General features: G+C 49.7%; 1 protein-coding gene across 11 annotated transcripts in view; it reads left to right on the top strand.

Moving 5' to 3' along the window:
• The window catches only part of robo2 (roundabout, axon guidance receptor, homolog 2 (Drosophila)), a 596,024-nt gene that overhangs the window by 525,212 nt on the left and 52,478 nt on the right, over positions 1 to 18,334 (top strand). For 7 of the 11 annotated variants that reach the window (XM_082966746.1, XM_082966741.1, XM_082966744.1 and 4 more), the window contains exons 15-19: positions 7,640 to 7,764; positions 7,904 to 8,075; positions 9,777 to 9,965; positions 10,930 to 10,956; positions 15,137 to 15,179. In XM_082966746.1, the coding sequence (XP_082822872.1) occupies positions 7,640 to 7,764; positions 7,904 to 8,075; positions 9,777 to 9,965; positions 10,930 to 10,956; positions 15,137 to 15,179 (556 nt within the window). The remainder of the gene's footprint in view (positions 1 to 7,639; positions 7,765 to 7,903; positions 8,076 to 9,776; positions 9,966 to 10,929; positions 10,957 to 15,136; positions 15,180 to 18,334) is intronic. The other 4 variants (XM_082966750.1, XM_082966742.1, XM_082966749.1 and 1 more) reach the window with 1 other exon arrangement.

Below are 18,334 nucleotides of genomic sequence, written 5' to 3'. Positions count from 1 at the left end.
GTGTGTGTGTGTGTGTGTGTGTGTGTGTGTCCTGCCACTGTGTAGCATGCTGACCTTTCTGCAGTGCTTGATTGTTTATGATTGTTTCTGTTGGTCCGCTTCTCATCCATCACCCTGCAGCCATGAGCTGAGCTGTGATTGGACACAGTGCTCGCTCACTTCCTGCTGGGAAGTGGAGCTGTCACCCTCAGCCTGACTCTGACAGGACATGACAGGGCCAGAGAGAGACATGCTGCACACTGATACACACACCACACACACACACACACACACACACACACACACACACACACACACACACACACACACACACACACACACACACACACACACACACAATCCATACCTCCAGGCCTCGGGCCAGCCTGTTGGATCCTCCATACTTTCCCACTTCTAATGGAGTAGAACTGGGATTCACATCATTACCTGTTACACTAAGAATAGGCAGATGAAGTGGACAGTGCTATAGCTGTACATGCTGTACCTATTCATGTGATGAAGGTGAATAGTAGGTTAGACAAACATTTACAGTCCATGCAGGTGAACATGATCAACATAAACACACAGATAGCCCAAGGCTATGTCCTCCCTCCCTTCCTTTCCCTAAACAACCACATCCAGCCCTGGGAAGAGAGGAGACAGTTCAGATCCGGCTGCTGTGATAGGCCCATTTATTTTCCCCAGTCTTAGTGGAGGGGTCCTGTCTCCTGTGACCAGCCCCTGTATGCTGCAGCACTATGTATGTTGTATGTATGCTATGTATGCCCTGTGACTGCTTCATCTCACACATTCACACACACACACACACACACACACACACACACACACACACACACACACACACACACACACACACACACACACACACACACCGCCCCACAGCACCTGCCTATCCCAGCTATTACCAGCAATGATAAAACTCCCTGCCTCTTCTCTGTCTGCAGCCTGGGCCCTCTGAGAGATTTAGCTCTTTCTATTTCTGTCAGAGCAGAACCTCTGTGGGTGTCGACCCGTCCCAGTCACATGCAGACAGAGAGAGGCAGAGGCAGACAGAGAGAGGCAGAGGCAGACAGAGAGAGGCAGAGGCAGACAGAGAGAGGCAGGAGTCCGAGACAGAGAGAGGCAGAGACTGTGCTGGAGGTTCCTGTGAGACCATGAGACAGACGCTGTGAGACCACGAGACAGACACTGTGAGACCACGAGACAGACACTGTGAGACCACGAGACAGACACTGTGAGACCGGTGGAGTTAGTTCGTTTTATAGGTAATAGGGGTATGGAGAGTGATTTAAAACTCAGTGTATCCATCAGCTAACATTATTATAGCATCCACATCCCCAGAGCATCTCCACCAGGAGGATGATGGGATAATACTCACCATTACTCTACCCTCTGTCATTCACTTTGTTTCTCTCTTCTTCTCTCTGGTCCATCTGGAGAGGGGAGAGTGGAGGCAGACAGTCAAGCCAAGGGGATGATAAATAGAACACATCCTATTTATAGAACACACTCTTGAACACATTCCAGTGATATGAAGTCCACTGACAGGGACTCAGAAGGGACCAGAGGCCCATCTAGTATGATAAACACCCAGCCAGCCTGCCTGGTTCTTGGGGAGAGTTAGAATCAGTAGTCAGTGGGGGTAGGAGGCCAACAGTACAGTATCTACTCCTGCTGTCTGTCTTTTCCCAGCATAGAAAATGAGTTACTGTATATCTCAATAGCTCTGAGGCCCAGATTAGCACTCCACTGTTTAGTATGGGAGTGATGGCAGTGTGTGCTGTGATGTGAGTCTCCATCCCCTCAATAGCACGGTAGTGTGTGTGTGTATGTGTGTGTGTGTGTGTGTGTGTGTGTGTGTGTGTGTGTGTGTGTGTGTGTGTGTGTGTGTGTGTGTGTGTGTGTGTGTGTGTGTGTGTGTGTGTGTGTGTGTGTGTGTGTACGTGTGTGTGTACATGTGGAGACAGGGGGTCACATTCCTGCCAGCCATACATCACTAGGTTAATGGCTATATTACAGCAGCCGCCACTGTTCCTAATGAGAACTGTGTATTGTTTAGTGCAAATATGCATATTCATAAGCTGTTAAATCATTCATAACGTTAACTTTGAACGACATTGTCACTGATGGCTGCTGCTACTTAGCGTTTTGTCACCTTTGTGTAATCTAACACAGCTGCGGAGGGCGGCAGAGGCCTCTAAGCATGATGGGAGATGGGCTGCTCCGTTGGTGGGGGTTTCTAATATGGCGTCCATCATCGGAGCCGTTTGTCTTCTTCCTCCATGCCTGGTCCTCTCTTGGCCTTTTGGGGGTCAGTGTACCAGTATGACTCCAGTGAGGGATGAGCGTTGATCTGCAGCATGACACGTGCCATTTTGGAGGGGGGTGGGGGCTAGCTGGGGGAGGTGAGAGAGAGGCAGCCTCAGAGTAATTGACCTGTCAGCATTCTGCTGTGGTGTGACTCTCTTGCCAGTCGCAGCGGAAATGAGAAATACATAATTTTTTAAAACTTTATTTTCAGTTTGCTTCGTTGTTATTCGTTTACCCGCACGCACGCTTGGTAGGTCGGTCAGTGAGTTTCTATGAGATGACAACGATGTGAGGTTAATAATGAAACCCGGAGATGGTGTCTGCTCTGGGCTCTGGGCCCTGTCTCTCAGGTGCTGGTGTCTGCTGTGGGCTCTGGGCCCTGTCTCTCAGGGGCTGGTGTCTGCTGTGGGCTCTGGGCCCTGTCTCTCAGGTGCTGGTGTCTGCTGTGGGCTCTGGGCTCTATCTCTCAGGGGCTGGTGTCTGCTGTGGGCTCTAGGCCCTGTCTCTCAGGGGCTGGTGTCTGCTGTGGGCTCTGGGCCCTGTCTCTCAGGGGCTGGTGTCTGCTGTGGGCTCTGGGCCCTGTCTCTCAGGTGCTGGTGTCTGCTGTGGGCTCTGGGCCCTGTCTCTCAGGGGCTGTTGTCTGCTGTGGGCTCTGGGCCCTGTCTCTCAGGGGCTGGTGTCTGCTGTGGGCTCTGGGCCCTGTCTCTTAGGGGCTGGTGTCTGCTGTGGGCTCTGGGCCCTGTCTCTCAGGGGCTGGTGTCTGCTGTGGGCTCTGTTTCTCAGGGGCTGGTGTCTGCTGTGGGCTCTAGGCCCTGTCTCTCAGGGGCTGATGTCTGCTGTGGGCTCTGGGCCCTGTCTCTCAGGGGCTGGTGTCTGCTGTGGGCTCTGGGCCCTGTCTCTCAGGGGCTGGTGTCTGCTGTGGGCTCTGTTTCTCAGGGGCTGGTGTCTGCTGTGGGCTCTGGGCCCTGTCTCTCAGGGGCTGGTGTCTGCTGTGGGCTCTGTTTCTCAGGGGCTGGTGTCTGCTGTGGGCTCTAGGCCCTGTCTCTCAGGGGCTGGTGTCTGCTGTGGGCTCTAGGCCCTGTCTCTCAGGGGCTGTTGTCTGCTGTGGGCTCTGGGCCCTGTCTCTCAGGGGCTGGTGTCTGCTGTGGGCTCTGGGCCCTGTCTCTCAGGGGCTGGTGTCTGCTGTGGGCTCTGGGCCCTCTCTCTCAGGCGCTGATGTCTGCTGTGGGCTCTGGGCCCTGTCTCTCAGGGGCTGGTGTCTGCTGTGGGCTCTGGGCCCTGTCTCTCAGGGGCTGGTGTCTGCTGTGGGCTCTGGGCCCTGTCTCTCAGGGGCTGGTGTCTGCTGTGGGCTCTGGGCCCTGTCTCTCAGGGGCTGGTGTTTGCTGTGGGCTCTGGGCCCTGTCTCTCAGGGGCTGGTGTCTGCTGTGGGCTCTGGGCCCTGTCTCTCAGGGGCTGGTGTCTGCTGTGGGCTCTGTTTCTCAGGGGCTGGTGTCTGCTGTGGGCTCTAGGCCCTGTCTCTCAGGGGCTGTTGTCTGCTGTGGGCTCTGGGCCCTGTCTCTCAGGGGCTGATGTCTGCTGTGGGCTCTGGGCCCTGTCTCTCAGGGGCTGGTGTCTGCTGTGGGCTCTGGGCGCTGTCTCTCAGGGGCTGGTGTCTGCTGTGGGCTCTGGGCTCTATCTCTCAGGGGCTGGTGTCTGCTGTGGGCTCTGGGCCCTGTCTCTCAGGGGCTGATGTCTGCTGTGGGCTCTGGGCCCTGTCTCTCAGGGGCTGGTGTCTGCTGTGGGCTCTGGGCCCTGTCTCTCAGGGGCTGGTGTCTGCTGTGGGCTCTGGGCCCTGTCTCTCAGGGGCTGGTGTCTGCTGTGGGCTCTGTTTCTCAGGGGCTGGTGTCTGCTGTGGGCTCTAGGCCCTGTCTCTCAGGGGCTGTTGTCTGCTGTGGGCTCTGGGCCCTGTCTCTCAGGGGCTGATGTCTGCTGTGGGCTCTGGGCCCTGTCTCTCAGGGGCTGGTGTCTGCTGTGGGCTCTGGGCCCTGTCTCTCAGGGGCTGGTGTCTGCTGTGGGCTCTGGGCTCTATCTCTCAGGGGCTGGTGTCTGCTGTGGGCTCTGGGCCCTGTCTCTCAGGGGCTGATGTCTGCTGTGGGCTCTGGGCCCTGTCTCTCAGGGGCTGGTGTCTGCTGTGGGCTCTGGGCCCTGTCTCTCAGGGGCTGGTGTCTGCTGTGGGCTCTGGGCCCTGTCTCTCAGGGGCTGGTGTCTGCTGTGGGCTCTGTTTCTCAGGGGCTGGTGTCTGCTGTGGGCTCTAGGCCCTGTCTCTCAGGGGCTGTTGTCTGCTGTGGGCTCTGGGCCCTGTCTCTCAGGGGCTGATGTCTGCTGTGGGCTCTGGGCCCTGTCTCTCAGGGGCTGGTGTCTGCTGTGGGCTCTGGGCCCTGTCTCTCAGGGGCTGGTGTCTGCTGTGGGCTCTGGGCCCTGTCTCTCAGGGGCTGATGTCTGCTGTGGGCTCTGGGCCCTGTCTCTCAGGGGCTGGTGTCTGCTGTGGGCTCTGGGCCCTGTCTCTCAGGGGCTGGTGTCTGCTGTGGGCTCTGGGCCCTGTCTCTCAGGGGCTGGTGTCTGCTGTGGGCTCTGTTTCTCAGGGGCTGGTGTCTGCTGTGGGCTCTAGGCCCTGTCTCTCAGGGGCTGTTGTCTGCTGTGGGCTCTGGGCCCTGTCTCTCAGGGGCTGATGTCTGCTGTGGGCTCTGGGCCCTGTCTCTCAGGGGCTGTTGTCTGCTGTGGGCTCTGGGCCCTGTCTCTCAGGGGCTGGTGTCTGCTGTGGGCTCTGGGCCCTGTCTCTCAGGGGCTGGTGTCTGCTGTGGGCTCTGGGCCCTGTCTCTCAGGGGCTGGTGTCTGCTGTGGGCTCTGGGCCCTGTCTCTCAGGGGCTGGTGTCTGCTGTGGGCTCTGGGCCCTGTCTCTCAGGGGCTGGTGTCTGCTGTGGGCTCTGGGCCCTGTCTCTCAGGGGCTGGTGTCTGCTGTGGGCTCTGTTTCTCAGGGGCTGGTGTCTGCTGTCGGCTCTAGGCCCTGTCTCTCAGGGGCTGTTGTCTGCTGTGGGCTCTGGGCCCTGTCTCTCAGGGGCTGATGTCTGCTGTGGGCTCTGTTTCTCAGTGGCTGGTGTCTGCTGTGGGCTCTAGGCCCTGTCTCTCAGGGGCTGTTGTCTGCTGTGGGCTCTGGGCCCTGTCTCTCAGGGGCTGATGTCTGCTGTGGGCTCTGGGCCCTATCTCTCAGGGGCTGGTGTCTGCTGTGGGCTCTGGGCCCTGTCTCTCAGGGGCTGGTGTCTGCTGTGGGCTCTGGGCTCTATCTCTCAGGGGCTGGTGTCTGCTGTGGGCTCTGGGCCCTGTCTCTCAGGGGCTGATGTCTGCTGTGGGCTCTGGGCCCTGTCTCTCAGGGGCTGGTGTCTGCTGTGGGCTCTGGGCTCTATCTCTCAGGGGCTGATGTCTGCTATGGGCTCTGGGCCCTGTCTCTCAGGGGCTGGTGTCTGCTGTGGGCTCTGGGCTCTATCTCTCAGGGGCTGGTGTCTGCTGTGGGCTCTGGGCCCTGTCTCTCAGGGGCTGATGTCTGCTGTGGGCTCTGGGCCCTGTCTCTCAGGGGCTGGTGTCTGCTGTGGGCTCTGGGCCCTGTCTCTCAGGGGCTGGTGTCTGCTGTGGGCTCTGGGCTCTATCTCTCAGGGGCTGGTGTCTGCTGTGGGCTCTGGGCCCTGTCTCTCAGGGGCCGATGTCTGCTGTGGGCTCTGGGCCCTGTCTCTCAGGGGCTGGTGTCTGCTGTGGGCTCTGGGCCCTGTCTCTCAGGGGCTGGTGTCTGCTGTGGGCTCTGGGCTCTATCTCTCAGGGGCTGGTGTCTGCTGTGGGCTCTGGGCCCTGTCTCTCAGGGGCTGATGTCTGCTGTGGGCTCTGGGCCCTGTCTCTCAGGGGCTGGTGTCTGCTGTGGGCTCTGGGCTCTATCTCTCAGGGGCTGATGTCTGCTGTGGGCTCTGGGCCCTGTCTCTCAGGGGCTGGTGTCTGCTGTGGGCTCTGGGCCCTGTCTCTCAGGGGCTGGTGTCTGCTGTGGGCTCTGGGCCCTGTCTCTCAGGGGCTTGTGTCTGCTGTGGGCTCTGGGCTCTATCTCTCAGGCCATGTACAAACCCCATCTATAGAGCTGTTTCTCGGTTTAGACCCCCCCCCCCCCCCCCCCCCCCCGCTCTCTATCCTACTGGCTTTACTTCCACCTGCCTGATCGATGAAACCAGTCAATATGTTTACCTAGCCCTGTGTTTCAATTGTCCCCAAAATAAATGTCTTCATATTTTCCTCACGAATGACTGCACTGCTGTACGGCTCATCCTATAAGCCTGTTGACCCACATGCCACCCTGGCTGAGTCAATGGAGGAGTCATAGCTTGACTGAGGAGACTTGTCTGACTCTGCCTGGCTGTTACTCTGAAAATCAATAGCACTATTCTGTGTGTGAATGCCTCTGTGTTGGAGCAGGAGCAGGGCTGGGATATTAAATCATCGTGAAATGTTAAAGATGGACATGTCAGACCTGACTGTTCTCCATGTAAATCCCCTTCTAATGAGCTGCTGCTCTCCCCACAGCCACCTGGGTCTTCCACCTGCTAACAACTACACACACCCCTCACAATAAAGATGATGTGAGAGAGAGCATGAGTGTCTTGCATGTGTGTGTGTGGGTGTGGGAGTGAGTGAGTGAGTGAGTGAGTGAGTGAGTGAGTGAGTGAGTGAGTGAGTGAGTGAGTGAGTGAGTGAGTGAGTGAGTGAGTGATGTGTGTGTGTGTGTGTGTGTGAGTGAGTGAGTGAGTGAGTGAGTGAGTGAGTGATGTGTGTGTGTGTGTGTGTGTGTGTGTGTGAGTGAGTGAGTGAGTGAGTGAGTGAGTGAGTGAGTGAGTGAGTGAGTGAGTGAGTGAGTGAGTGAGTGAGTGAGTGAGTGAGTGAGTGAGTGAGTGAGTGAGTGAGTGAGTGAGTGATGTGTGTGTGTGTGTGTGTGTGTGTGTGTGTGAGTGAGTGAGTGAGTGAGTGAGTGAGTGAGTGAGTGAGTGAGTGATGTGTGTGTGTGTGTGTGTGTGTGTGTGTGTGTGTGTGTGTGTGTGTGTGTGTGTGAGTGAGTGAGTGAGTGAGTGAGTGAGTGAGTGTGTGTGTGTGTGAGTGAGTGAGTGAGTGAGTGTGTGGTGTGTGTGTGTGTGTGAGTGTGTGAGTGAGTGAGTGAGTGAGTGAGTGAGTGAGTGAGGTTGTGTGTGTATCAGAGAATGGAATGCTATCCCTCTTCCCTGACCAGTCTACTGCCCCCCCCCCATCTGTCTCCCCTCAACCCCAGCTCCCAGTGCCCCTCCCCTGCAGGTTACAGTCTTGATGGTGGGCAACCAGAACAGCACCTCCATCAGCATCTCCTGGGACCCCCCTCCTCCAGACCACCAGAACGGCATCATCCAGGAGTACAAGGCAGGTTACTGAGAGAAGATAGACTGAATGTAACCTGATGACTCTGGCTTACTGAGATGCCATCAGAATCAATATAATACTCTACCTGACCCCACAGTGACAGAACGCTCTATTCCTCTGTCTCTCTCCCTCTCTTCAGATCTGGTGCCTAGGGAATGAAACACGCTTCCACGTGAATAAGACGGTGGATGCAGCCATCCGGTCGGTGGTTGTGGGGGGGCTTCAGGTGGGGGTGTTGTATCGGGTGGAGGTTGCTGCCAGCACCAGCGCAGGGGTGGGGGTCAAGAGTGAACCTCAGCCCATCGTCATCGGTAAGAGACGGGGAAGGGTGGGGGAGGGGGGGTTAGCTAAAGGGAGATTTATGGTAGAATGATGTAGGAATGTAAAAGTGGTCTATTGATTACTCATCCATAATTACAGAAAAGCCCATTTCACTTTTGACGGATATCGTAAATAAATAAATAAAATAAAACATTACTGCAATTAACATGGCCTCTAGACAGTGAACACAAAATGCTTGTTTAAATGCTCAACATTATCACTGATTGGGGCAAAAGTATTTACTATTAGAGAGTGCGTGACATGAATGATCAGTCAGACTGATTGTATTTAAACCATACCTCTGTTATTATGATATGTAGCGGCCTGGCTGTGTGTAGTTCTGTGTGATTTATGTGGACCAGGGGCAGATTGTCTGATTTCACCCATAACTGATGGCTTGGCCTGTAGCATACTCTTATTTCCCCAATGTCACTCCTATAATCCATCTCAGTTGTCCAAGCCAAAGATTTCACATATATTGTCATGTGTGCTCTTCTGAGAACCAATTCTTATTGCACTCCATGAAATAGTGTCAGGCAGACAAGTCAGAGTGAGCTTCGATTGGAAGATCGATCCGGAACAGGGTGTGCCTCTCATCTCACATGGTCTATTTTACTGAAGAAAATTAGAGTCTGAGCTAAGCAAACAGCAGGATCACCTGAGGGGTTGTCATCAGCTTGTAGGATTTAGCCTCCCTCCCCTTTCTGCCTGCACATAAGGTTTCACAGCACAGCCATGTTCTACTCTCTCAGTCAATATGTTAGCTGTAATTGACAAGACTGTATCTTATCGTATCTACTGCTCTATACCTGGAGCCCAATCCTAACTACAAGTCTGTGCATAGAATTCACATTTTCCTGTTGACGTCGAAGGCATATCTTGAGGTAAAATTGAGCTCTTGGTGAATATGTGGGGACTATTACAGTGCTGACGTTGTCCCCAACCAGCTGGCAGTTGTAACAACAAAATGGTTTATTACAATGCTGAATCCTTTTTCACCGCTTAAACAAACAACTTGGCATACACACCCTCATACTGGTCCCGCTTGTCCCCCCTGTCCCCCCTGTCCATCCTGTCCCTCCTATCCCCCCTGTCCTCCTGTCCATCCTGTCCCTCCTGTCCCTCCTGTCCCCCCTGTCCCCCCTGTCCATCCTGTCCCTCCTGTCCCCCCTGTCCATCCTGTCCCTCCTGTCCCCCCTGTCCCCCTGTCCCTCCTGTCCCTCCTGTCCCCCCTGTCCATCCTGTCCCTCCTGTCCCTCCTGTCCCCCTGTCCCTCTTGTCCCCCCTGTCCCCCCTGTCCCTCCTGTCCATCCTATCCCCCCTGTCCCCCCTCTCTCCCCTGTCCCCCCTGTCCCTCCTGTCCATCCTTGCCCCCCTGTCCTCCTGTCCATCCTGTCCCCCCTGTCCTCCTGTCCCCCCCTGTCCCCCCTCTCCCCCCTGTCCCTCCTCTCCCCCCTGTCCCTCCTGTCCCCCCTGTCCCCCCTGTCCCTCCTGTCCCCTCCTGTCCCCCCTCTCCCTCCTGTCCCCCCTGTCCCTCTTGTCCCTCCTGTCCCCCCTGTCCCTCCTGTCCCTCCTGTCCCCCCCTGTTTCTCCTGTCCCTCCTCTCCCTCCTGTCCCCCCTGTCCCTCCTGTCCCCCCTATCCCCCCTGTCCCTCCTGTCCCTCCTGTCCCCCCTGTCCCTCCCACCCCAGGTAAGGACTTCCGTGACGTGATCATAAGTGGGAACAGGAACAACAGCATCACGGAGCAGATCACAGACGTGGTGAAGCAGCCAGCGTTCATAGCGGGGATCGGAGGGGCCTGCTGGGTTATCCTCATGGGCTTCAGTATCTGGCTATACTGGAGGAGGAAGAAGAGGAAGGGGCTCAGCAACTATGCAGGTTAGACAGGCAGACTGGAGAGTGCACACAGACACCAATTCTGCACACAACATGCAAACTGTACTGTACATGCGCAAATACACACCCTACCTCTGGGAGCTTGTTTTCTTGCCAGCAATACAGAGTACTCAACAAACTTCCTCATTAGCATCCTAAACTATGTTTAAAATACTTATTTATTGACTCTATTGTGAGAGGATATTTCTATTGTCTGAGATGATGAGGATCAGATGGAATATCTTGAAGCAGAGCAGAGTCTTGGCGTGAATCAAGTTGTGATGTTTGACACATCCTCCCACGGTGTTGATACTAGCCTAGGGTGGCATGGCCTGAGGGGGTCGCTGGTATAACGGACTCTGCTGGTCTGGCCTGTCACTCAGGACTGAGCCATGCTGGAGCTGGAGCCAGTCCATCCATCCTCCTACACACCGACCCTGACATTTCAGACTGAGTGTGGGTGCTCGACCCCAGTCAGGACAGCCTTCCTCTGCCAGCCTATTTAATTAGAGAGTGGGAAGTAGATGGCACATTAGCAGTGCATGTAATGTTATTCAACAATGGCTTTAGGACTTTAAATCAACAGTACAACAAAAATTGTTCTCTCTATCTCTCAATAGTTTGTATTTTTTCTTCTTGCACATCTCTTTTTTAATTCCTACAGCAGTCTGACTTCAGAACTTGAACAGTTCTTGATGTTGCCACAGTCAGTCAAATGGCTGTAACCTGTTCTTTCTTTCTGTTTGTTACATTTTGTGTATGTTGTGTTATCTTTTTGGTGCTGTCTCTACATCTCTGTGGCTTCTGAGCTGCTTTTTGGGTCATGTTGATGGCCCCTCTCCTCTGGCCCCCTTTGGCCTCCCTGTCCCCCAGCCCCAGTGTGCAGAGCCCCCCCCCCCCCAATGCACTGCTTATAGCACCTCTGCAGGCTTTTAACACACAACTTTTCTGTCTTCTTGTTTTACAGTTCAGTCCTTCACCTTCACCCCTGCAGGTACTGTTCATTTGTCCGTCCCCACCCCCCTCCCCTCCCCTCCCCATCTCCTGCCACAGGTCCCTCCTCAACTCTCCTCTCCTGCCTACATTATATATGTTTGACAGACTCCAGGCCTTGCCCAATACAAATCAAATCCCTACCTTGAGATGGCAAAACCCCATATTTCACACCTGTTTTCCTGCTGGAAGAGATGGATTGAAATAGCCCCTGCCTAAATTCGTACTTTGAAAATGGTCTGGATTTTTAATTGGGCAGGGCCTGAGCACTGCAAACAACTGTCCCCATCCCAGCTGAGTCATCAGCCTGGTTGTCAAACTGTACTGTGTTGCTGTGTGTTTATGTATGGTTGTTTGGACCATCAATGTTTCAATGAACCTCCGTCTGTCTGGTACTTCTGTTGCGTCTCTCCTCTTGATGGTAGTGAGTATTCCTCCTTAAGATACTTGACTCTCCTCTTGATGGTAGTGAGTATTCCTCCTTAAGATACTTGACTCTCCTCTTGATGGTAGTGAGTATTCCTCCTTAAGATACTTGACTCTCCTCTTGATGGTAGTGAGTATTCCTCCTTAAGATACTTGACTCTCCTCTTGATGGTAGTGAGTATTCCTCCTTAAGATACTTGACTCTCCTCTTGATGGTAGTGGGTATTCCTCCTTAAGATACTTGACTCTCCTCTTGATGGTAGTGGGTATTCCTCCTTAAGATACTTGACTCTCCTCTTGATGGTAGTGGGTATTCCTCCTTAAGATACTTGACTCTCCTCTTGATGCTAGTGGGTATTCCTCCTTAAGATACTTGACTCTCCTCTTGATGGTAGTGGGTATTCCTCCTTAAGATACTTGACTCTCCTCTTGATGGTAGTGGGTATTCCTCCTTAAGATACTTGACTCTCTTGATGGTAGTGGGTATTCCTCCTTAAGATACTTGACTCTCCTCTTGATGGTAGTGGGTATTCCTCCTTAAGATACTTGACTCTCCTCTTGATGGTAGTGGGTATTCCTCCTTAAGATACTTGACTCTCCTCTTGATGGTAGTGGGTATTCCTCCTTAAGATACTTGACTCCCCTCTTGATGTTCCTGTGAGATGTATGCATTGGGCTTGAAGGGGCCCTTCTCTTTCTACAGGTGTTGGTGTTGATTGGTAGTTATATGTGATTATGTTCCCCCTCTGAAATATCCTCAATGGCTACTTGTTTGTATTTTTGAAGGTCGTTTTCTTTATCCCTCTTCCTAGTGTTAAGTTGCTCCTCTACTCTATACGTCCTGGACTAATATGTTAATTGCAGTTCATTTGATAACTGTAACAATGTTAGCCCTATATTGTAAAGCATTCACAGTACATGCACTGCCAAAGTGGACATGACTGGCACCAATGTTGAGTAAGCAAGCAATCAACCTCTGTCTCTCAATGGAATAAACTGTAAATACAGGAGAGAAAAGCCTCTGTCTGCTCAGTGTACTCTCCTGGAGAGAGATAGAGGGATGGGATGGAGAATGGAAGAGAACAGAGTCCATTACAGATGAAATGAGTCCCTCAGACTGGGGTTCCTCTCTGGTCCAGTACCAGCAGTGTGACTGAGATAAGGCCAATGCAGGGAGGCTGGCTGGGGGTCCTGGCTGTAGTCTTGCCACTCCAGTCAAAACATCATCTCTGTGATACACTCCCTGCTATAAGGACACAAGGCGAGACCCAAATGCAGACACAGTAAGCAGATGGTTGAGCTCCGATATTTATTAATCCAAGGGGTAGGCAAAAGGTAGGTCAGGGACAGGCGAGAGTCCAAAACAGTACCAGACGAAGGGCAGTCTCGAGGTCAGGCCAGGCAAGGGGTTCAGTAACCAGATCCGAGTCCAAACAGTACAAAAGGATAGGCAGGCTTGAAGACAGAACAGGTAGAGTGGTCAGGCAGGTGGGTTCGGAGTCAGGACAGGCAAGGGTCTAAACCAGGAGGACTAGAACCAACAGAGACAGGGAAAAATAGGAGCAAGGAAAAATGCTGATTGACTTGGCAAACAAGACGAACTGGTACAGAGAGACAGGAAACACAGGGATAAATACACTGGGGATAATTAGCGACACCTGGAGGGGGTGGAGACAATCACAAGGACAGGTGAAACAGATCAGGGTGTGACACCTGCTTCTCTACCCGATCTCCCTATTCTCACCTGGTGCTCTGGCCTCTGGGAGATAAGTGTTCCACTCAAACGTACTAATGAAACTGAAGAGTGTATGTGTGTATGTATTAGATTGTAAGCACACTGCACTGAGGCTAGAGGATCAGGGTGGTGTCCACTGGATGATGACATTTGAGTCAAGGACTGAAGGGGACGAATAGGACTGGTGTAGATAGATATAATATGAATATTATGGTGGTTATATTTTAGTGGTGTGTCGTTTTAGGGTGTTCGCTAGCTAGGAGCTAGGAGATGAGGTGATGCCCACACAGTGTCCTCCCGTCTGTCTCCTACAGTAAAGCAGTCATACAGGAGAGGTAAATCACGGGTTTGTGGAGGCACGCGGCCAGCAGGGAAGAAGATTTGATGGAATTTGTATACGCTGATTATGTCCTCCCCCTTTAATGGTTATTAAAGGGGATTAATCTGTATTCATATTGGAGAAAGTGCTTATCTGGGCACAGCCACGTCAGGCTGGCTAACATTAAAGTCCTCCACAGCAGAGCAGAAATGTGTCTGAGCACAGATATGGACATCAGAGGCCTCCCCACAGCAGAGCACAGTATCAGCCACCCTATTCCCTTCTCCCTCCTCTTCTTCCTCCTAGGAAATGGAGAGAGAGAAAGAGATTCATTTATTGGTAGTGGAACAAAGAGAAGTAGCTATAGTGTAGCTGTCAAAGCTGTAAGCAAATAAACCAGTGTGGTATGTCTGAAGCAAAAGAACAGTAAAGGTTTAAGAAGCGAGTTTTCTTATTTTAGTTCATTATCCTGTGTTGTGGTTTGTTTTTCTCTCGTACTGCAACATGCTCGTGTACCGTTCAAGAATGATTATGGTAAAGATGTTTTGGTTGGTTGAATCTGTAGTGGTTGATGACACAGTGGAGAGGTTATCCTACCAGCAGCCCCTCTCTGTGTCACACCCAAGCCACTTCCTTCATTTAGAAAACCCCATCTCCTCCCCTCCTTTCTTCTTGTTTTCTCTGAGGACTTTATTTAGCCGTGCCTGGGCTTGTCGGGAAATAAACCTGAGTGGAGGAGAGAAGAAATGTTCAGCCCTCCTCCTCCCTTTAATCTCCATCTAGACAACAAATGAGCCAAAATACTATCAGCTCCTCAACTCAAGCAGGGTTCTCTTTTTTCCTTCTCCCCCTGTCATCTGCAGAGGGTGATTTCCAAAACTCTGGGCTTCTTTACCTATTTTCTTAGCATTTCCTGTGATCCATTGAAGTTTTACATTCTCAGTCTTCTGTCTTCTTGTCATCATCTGTGTTGAGCAGGATGAAACGGTCTCTTACTCTGAGCTGCTGAAGTTTTACTAGCTGCTGACAAATATCATTATTTATTATCTATAGATCACTGTAATGGAACAGGCCAGGCCACATCATGGCTTCTGAGAGTCATGCTAGTCAGAGTACCCTGCTACTAGAGGGATCTGTAACTCACTCCCATCCAGCCCCCACACATCTAATTGTACCTGACGAATGAGCCCTCTGCCTTTTCTAATCATTTTGTTTTTCTAATCACAAATCTGATAATAATTTACACCAACATTTTTTTTAAATGAAATTAGTTTCTGCTCTGATCAAGCATCTTGTCCTTGGGAGAAATACATTATGTGTCACTTTATGCAAACAAACGCAATCTGCTATCTTATTCACAGCATCTTTTTCAAATTTCCATGATAAGAATGGACACTGTGAGGCCTCTGCATCCCTTAGTGAAGCCATCAATATCCAGCCAGCTGCAGAAGACATTGGGAGGACACATGAGTATGGGGTGTAGTGGTCCGATCGTCCACAAGGATAATTCTTATTAATTATTGGGTGCTAAAATCATCAGTACCCTCTCTGTTGAACTGGTATTAGTGTTGGTAATACAGCCTTGATGTGGTCATCAATGTCATTGAAACTATGTGAAGACTCAACGTATTGCTTTGTCTTTTCTCTCGTCCTTTTTATGTCTTGGCACCCCCTCTGTCCTCTCCTCTGCTCTGACCCCAGTGACGTTCCAGCGTGTTGACGGAGGTCTGATGAGCAATGGAAGGTGAGTGTTCTTCCCGTCAGTGTTCCATCAGGGACAGAGAGCCCTTCTCTCCACACACAGAGCCAAACAACTCCACACCTATCATCAGTCTACCAATCAAAACCCACAGCATACACAACAAATCACCTCTATTCTGAAGGGCTTTCAAACCAACTCCCTAACACTGTGAAAACCCAGCAACCCAGTCAAACATTATGCTATAACATTAGACTATGACATTATGCTATAACATTATGACATAACATTAGACTATAACATTATGATATAACAGACTATAACATTAGACTATAACATTAGACTATAACATAACATTAGACTATAACATTATGATATAACATTAGACTATAACATTACGATATAACATTAGACTATAACATTACACTATAACATTAAACTATAACATTATGATATAACATTATGATATAACATAATGACATACCATTACACTATAACATTAGACTTTAACATTAGACTTTAACATTAGACTATAACATTATGATATAACATTAGACTATAACATTATGATATAACATTAGACTATAACATTATGATATAACATTATGATATAACATTAGACTATAATATTAGACTATAACATTAGACTATAACATTAGACTATAACATTATGATATTACATTAGACTATAACATTAGACTATAACATTAGGCTATAACATTATGCTATAACATTATGCTATAACATTATGCTATAACATTATGCTATAACATTAGACTATACCATTATTATATAACATTAGACTGTAACAATAGACTATAACATTATGCTATAACATTAGACTATAACATTAGACTATACCATTATGATATAACATTAGACTATAACATTATGATATAACATTAGACTATAACATTACACTATAACATTAGACTATAACATTATGATATAACATTAGACTATAACATTATGATATAACATTAGACTATAACATTATGCTATAACATTACACTATAACATTATGATATAACATTAGACTATAACATTATGATATAACATTATGATATAACATTACACTATAACATTATGCTATAACATTATGATATAACATTACACTATAACATTATGATATAACATTCGACTATAACATTTTGATATAACATTATGATATAACATTACACTATAACATTATGATATAACATTATGATATAACATTAGACTATAACATTAGACTATAACATTATGATATAACATTATGATATAACATTATACTATAACATTAGACTATAACATTAGACTATAACATTATGATATAACATTACACTATAACATTATGATATAACATTAGACTATAACATTATACTATAACATTATACTATAATATTAGACTATAACATTAGACTATAACATTAGGCTATTCACCTCATTTTCAACGGATATCTGGGCAGGGTCTGTTTAGGTTTTATTGTGGGGGACTTCCGGTTAAGCACTTCAGGCCAATAATTCGCAGCTAGCTAGCTAACTCACTTGCCATCGCTTCTCACAACTCCGCAAGCATGGATTCCTGCAAAACGGGCCTTTTTTGTTTGGTAAAGGGATGCCAAAATAACTGGCATAAATGGAGGCTGTTCATGGAGCAGGAGTGTTTTGGCTACTTGACTTTTGTGAGGAGCGAGTGCAGTTGTGAGGCGCCTTTTGATTTGCACCCACCTCTAAGGACGATGGGTCTCTTCGGCTTTGTCTCAAAGCATTGAACTTGAAGAAACCACCAAACCGACTCTATGTGTGTTCCAGTGGCTGTCAGTGCCATTTAAGATGAGGGAGGACAATTTATTTTTTTCATGAGCATGGCCTTATTTATTATTACAGCAATATTGGATGGCTCTTATTCATAGTCAATTGACCCAGGTCAATGTAACAGCAATATGTTTAGGCTACTACATGATACTCTAATTTTCCCTATACACATGACTACAACCTAGCCTATGAATTAAAGTTTACAACGTAGGTGCACACAGGTCGAGAGACAAATTTCGAGGTGACAGACAGTGACACATGGACAAACAGTGACATTCAATACCACCCTGCAGACTCTTGCCTGCATCTAGCTGCTATAGGGTGTAATCATTAGTCCAACAGTTGCAAACAAGATTGCAAAACTCAGGTATGTTTATCCATGTATTGTTCCGTTTGCTTCCATTTAAGAATTATTTTTCAACAGACTTGGCGGAATGAATACACCTCAAATCACGCATAAACACAGTTCACTTTCATAGCATCCATGTGGTATTCCTTCTTGCATCTCTCCTCCTCTCACCTAATCCCTTCGCTTGTGGACTTCAATGCACAACACATCAGCTGTATGTGACCAGGTGAAAAAACCTTTCCAAGCCGAACCGCTACACACAGCCTACATCGTTGTCACCATATTAGCTAAAGTGACGTCATAGTCAGCGTAGATGACTGGGGCGGCAGGTACCCTAGTGGGGCGGCAGGTACCCTAGTGCGGCGGCAGGTACCCTAGTGGGGCGGCAGGTACCCTAGTGGGGCGGCAGGTACCCTAGTGCGGCGGCAGGTACCCTAGTGGGGCGGCAGGTAGCCTAGTGGGGCGGCAGGTAGCCTAGTGGGGCGGCAGGTAGCCTACTGGGACGGCAGGTAGCCTAGTGGGGTGGCAGGTAGCCTAGTGGTTAGAGCGTTGGGCCAGTAACCGAAAGGTTGCTGGATCGAATCCACGAGCTGACAAGGTAAAAATATGTTGTTCTGCCCCTGAACAAGGCACTTAACCCACTGTTCCCCGGTAGGCCAACATTGTAATCTGACTAGCCTAGTTAAATAAAGGTTAAAAAAAATGTAAATCAATAATGTGTTGGTAAACCTACTACAATCATGCAGTAATGTCACAGTGTACAGTCAGTAAGCAGTTACACCGGCGGGCCACGGTGGCAATAAATTAGAATCGAATACCGAAAGCTTACCTTGACTTGGAAGAGTTCCAGTGTTGTGTTGGAAAGGCATAGCCAGCTGGCTAACATAGCATCGCTCTGAGCAGGGTGTTTCAGTAGGCTGAACTAGCTAAATGCATTTACTAGCTAAGTAAGAAAGTGGAAAAAATGACAATCTCTCTCTTTCTTCTCCTTCATTTTTGGAAGAAATGTATTTGTTCAACTATTGTCTCTCTCTCTCTTTGAGTCAACTACTCA

Source organism: Salmo salar, chromosome 20 (assembly GCF_965601325.2).
Source record: "Salmo salar chromosome 20, fSalSal1, whole genome shotgun sequence".
Taxonomy (NCBI): Eukaryota; Metazoa; Chordata; class Actinopteri; order Salmoniformes; family Salmonidae; genus Salmo; species Salmo salar.
Note: the sequence above shows the minus strand (reverse complement) of the source record. Positions and strands in the feature narration are given on the sequence as shown.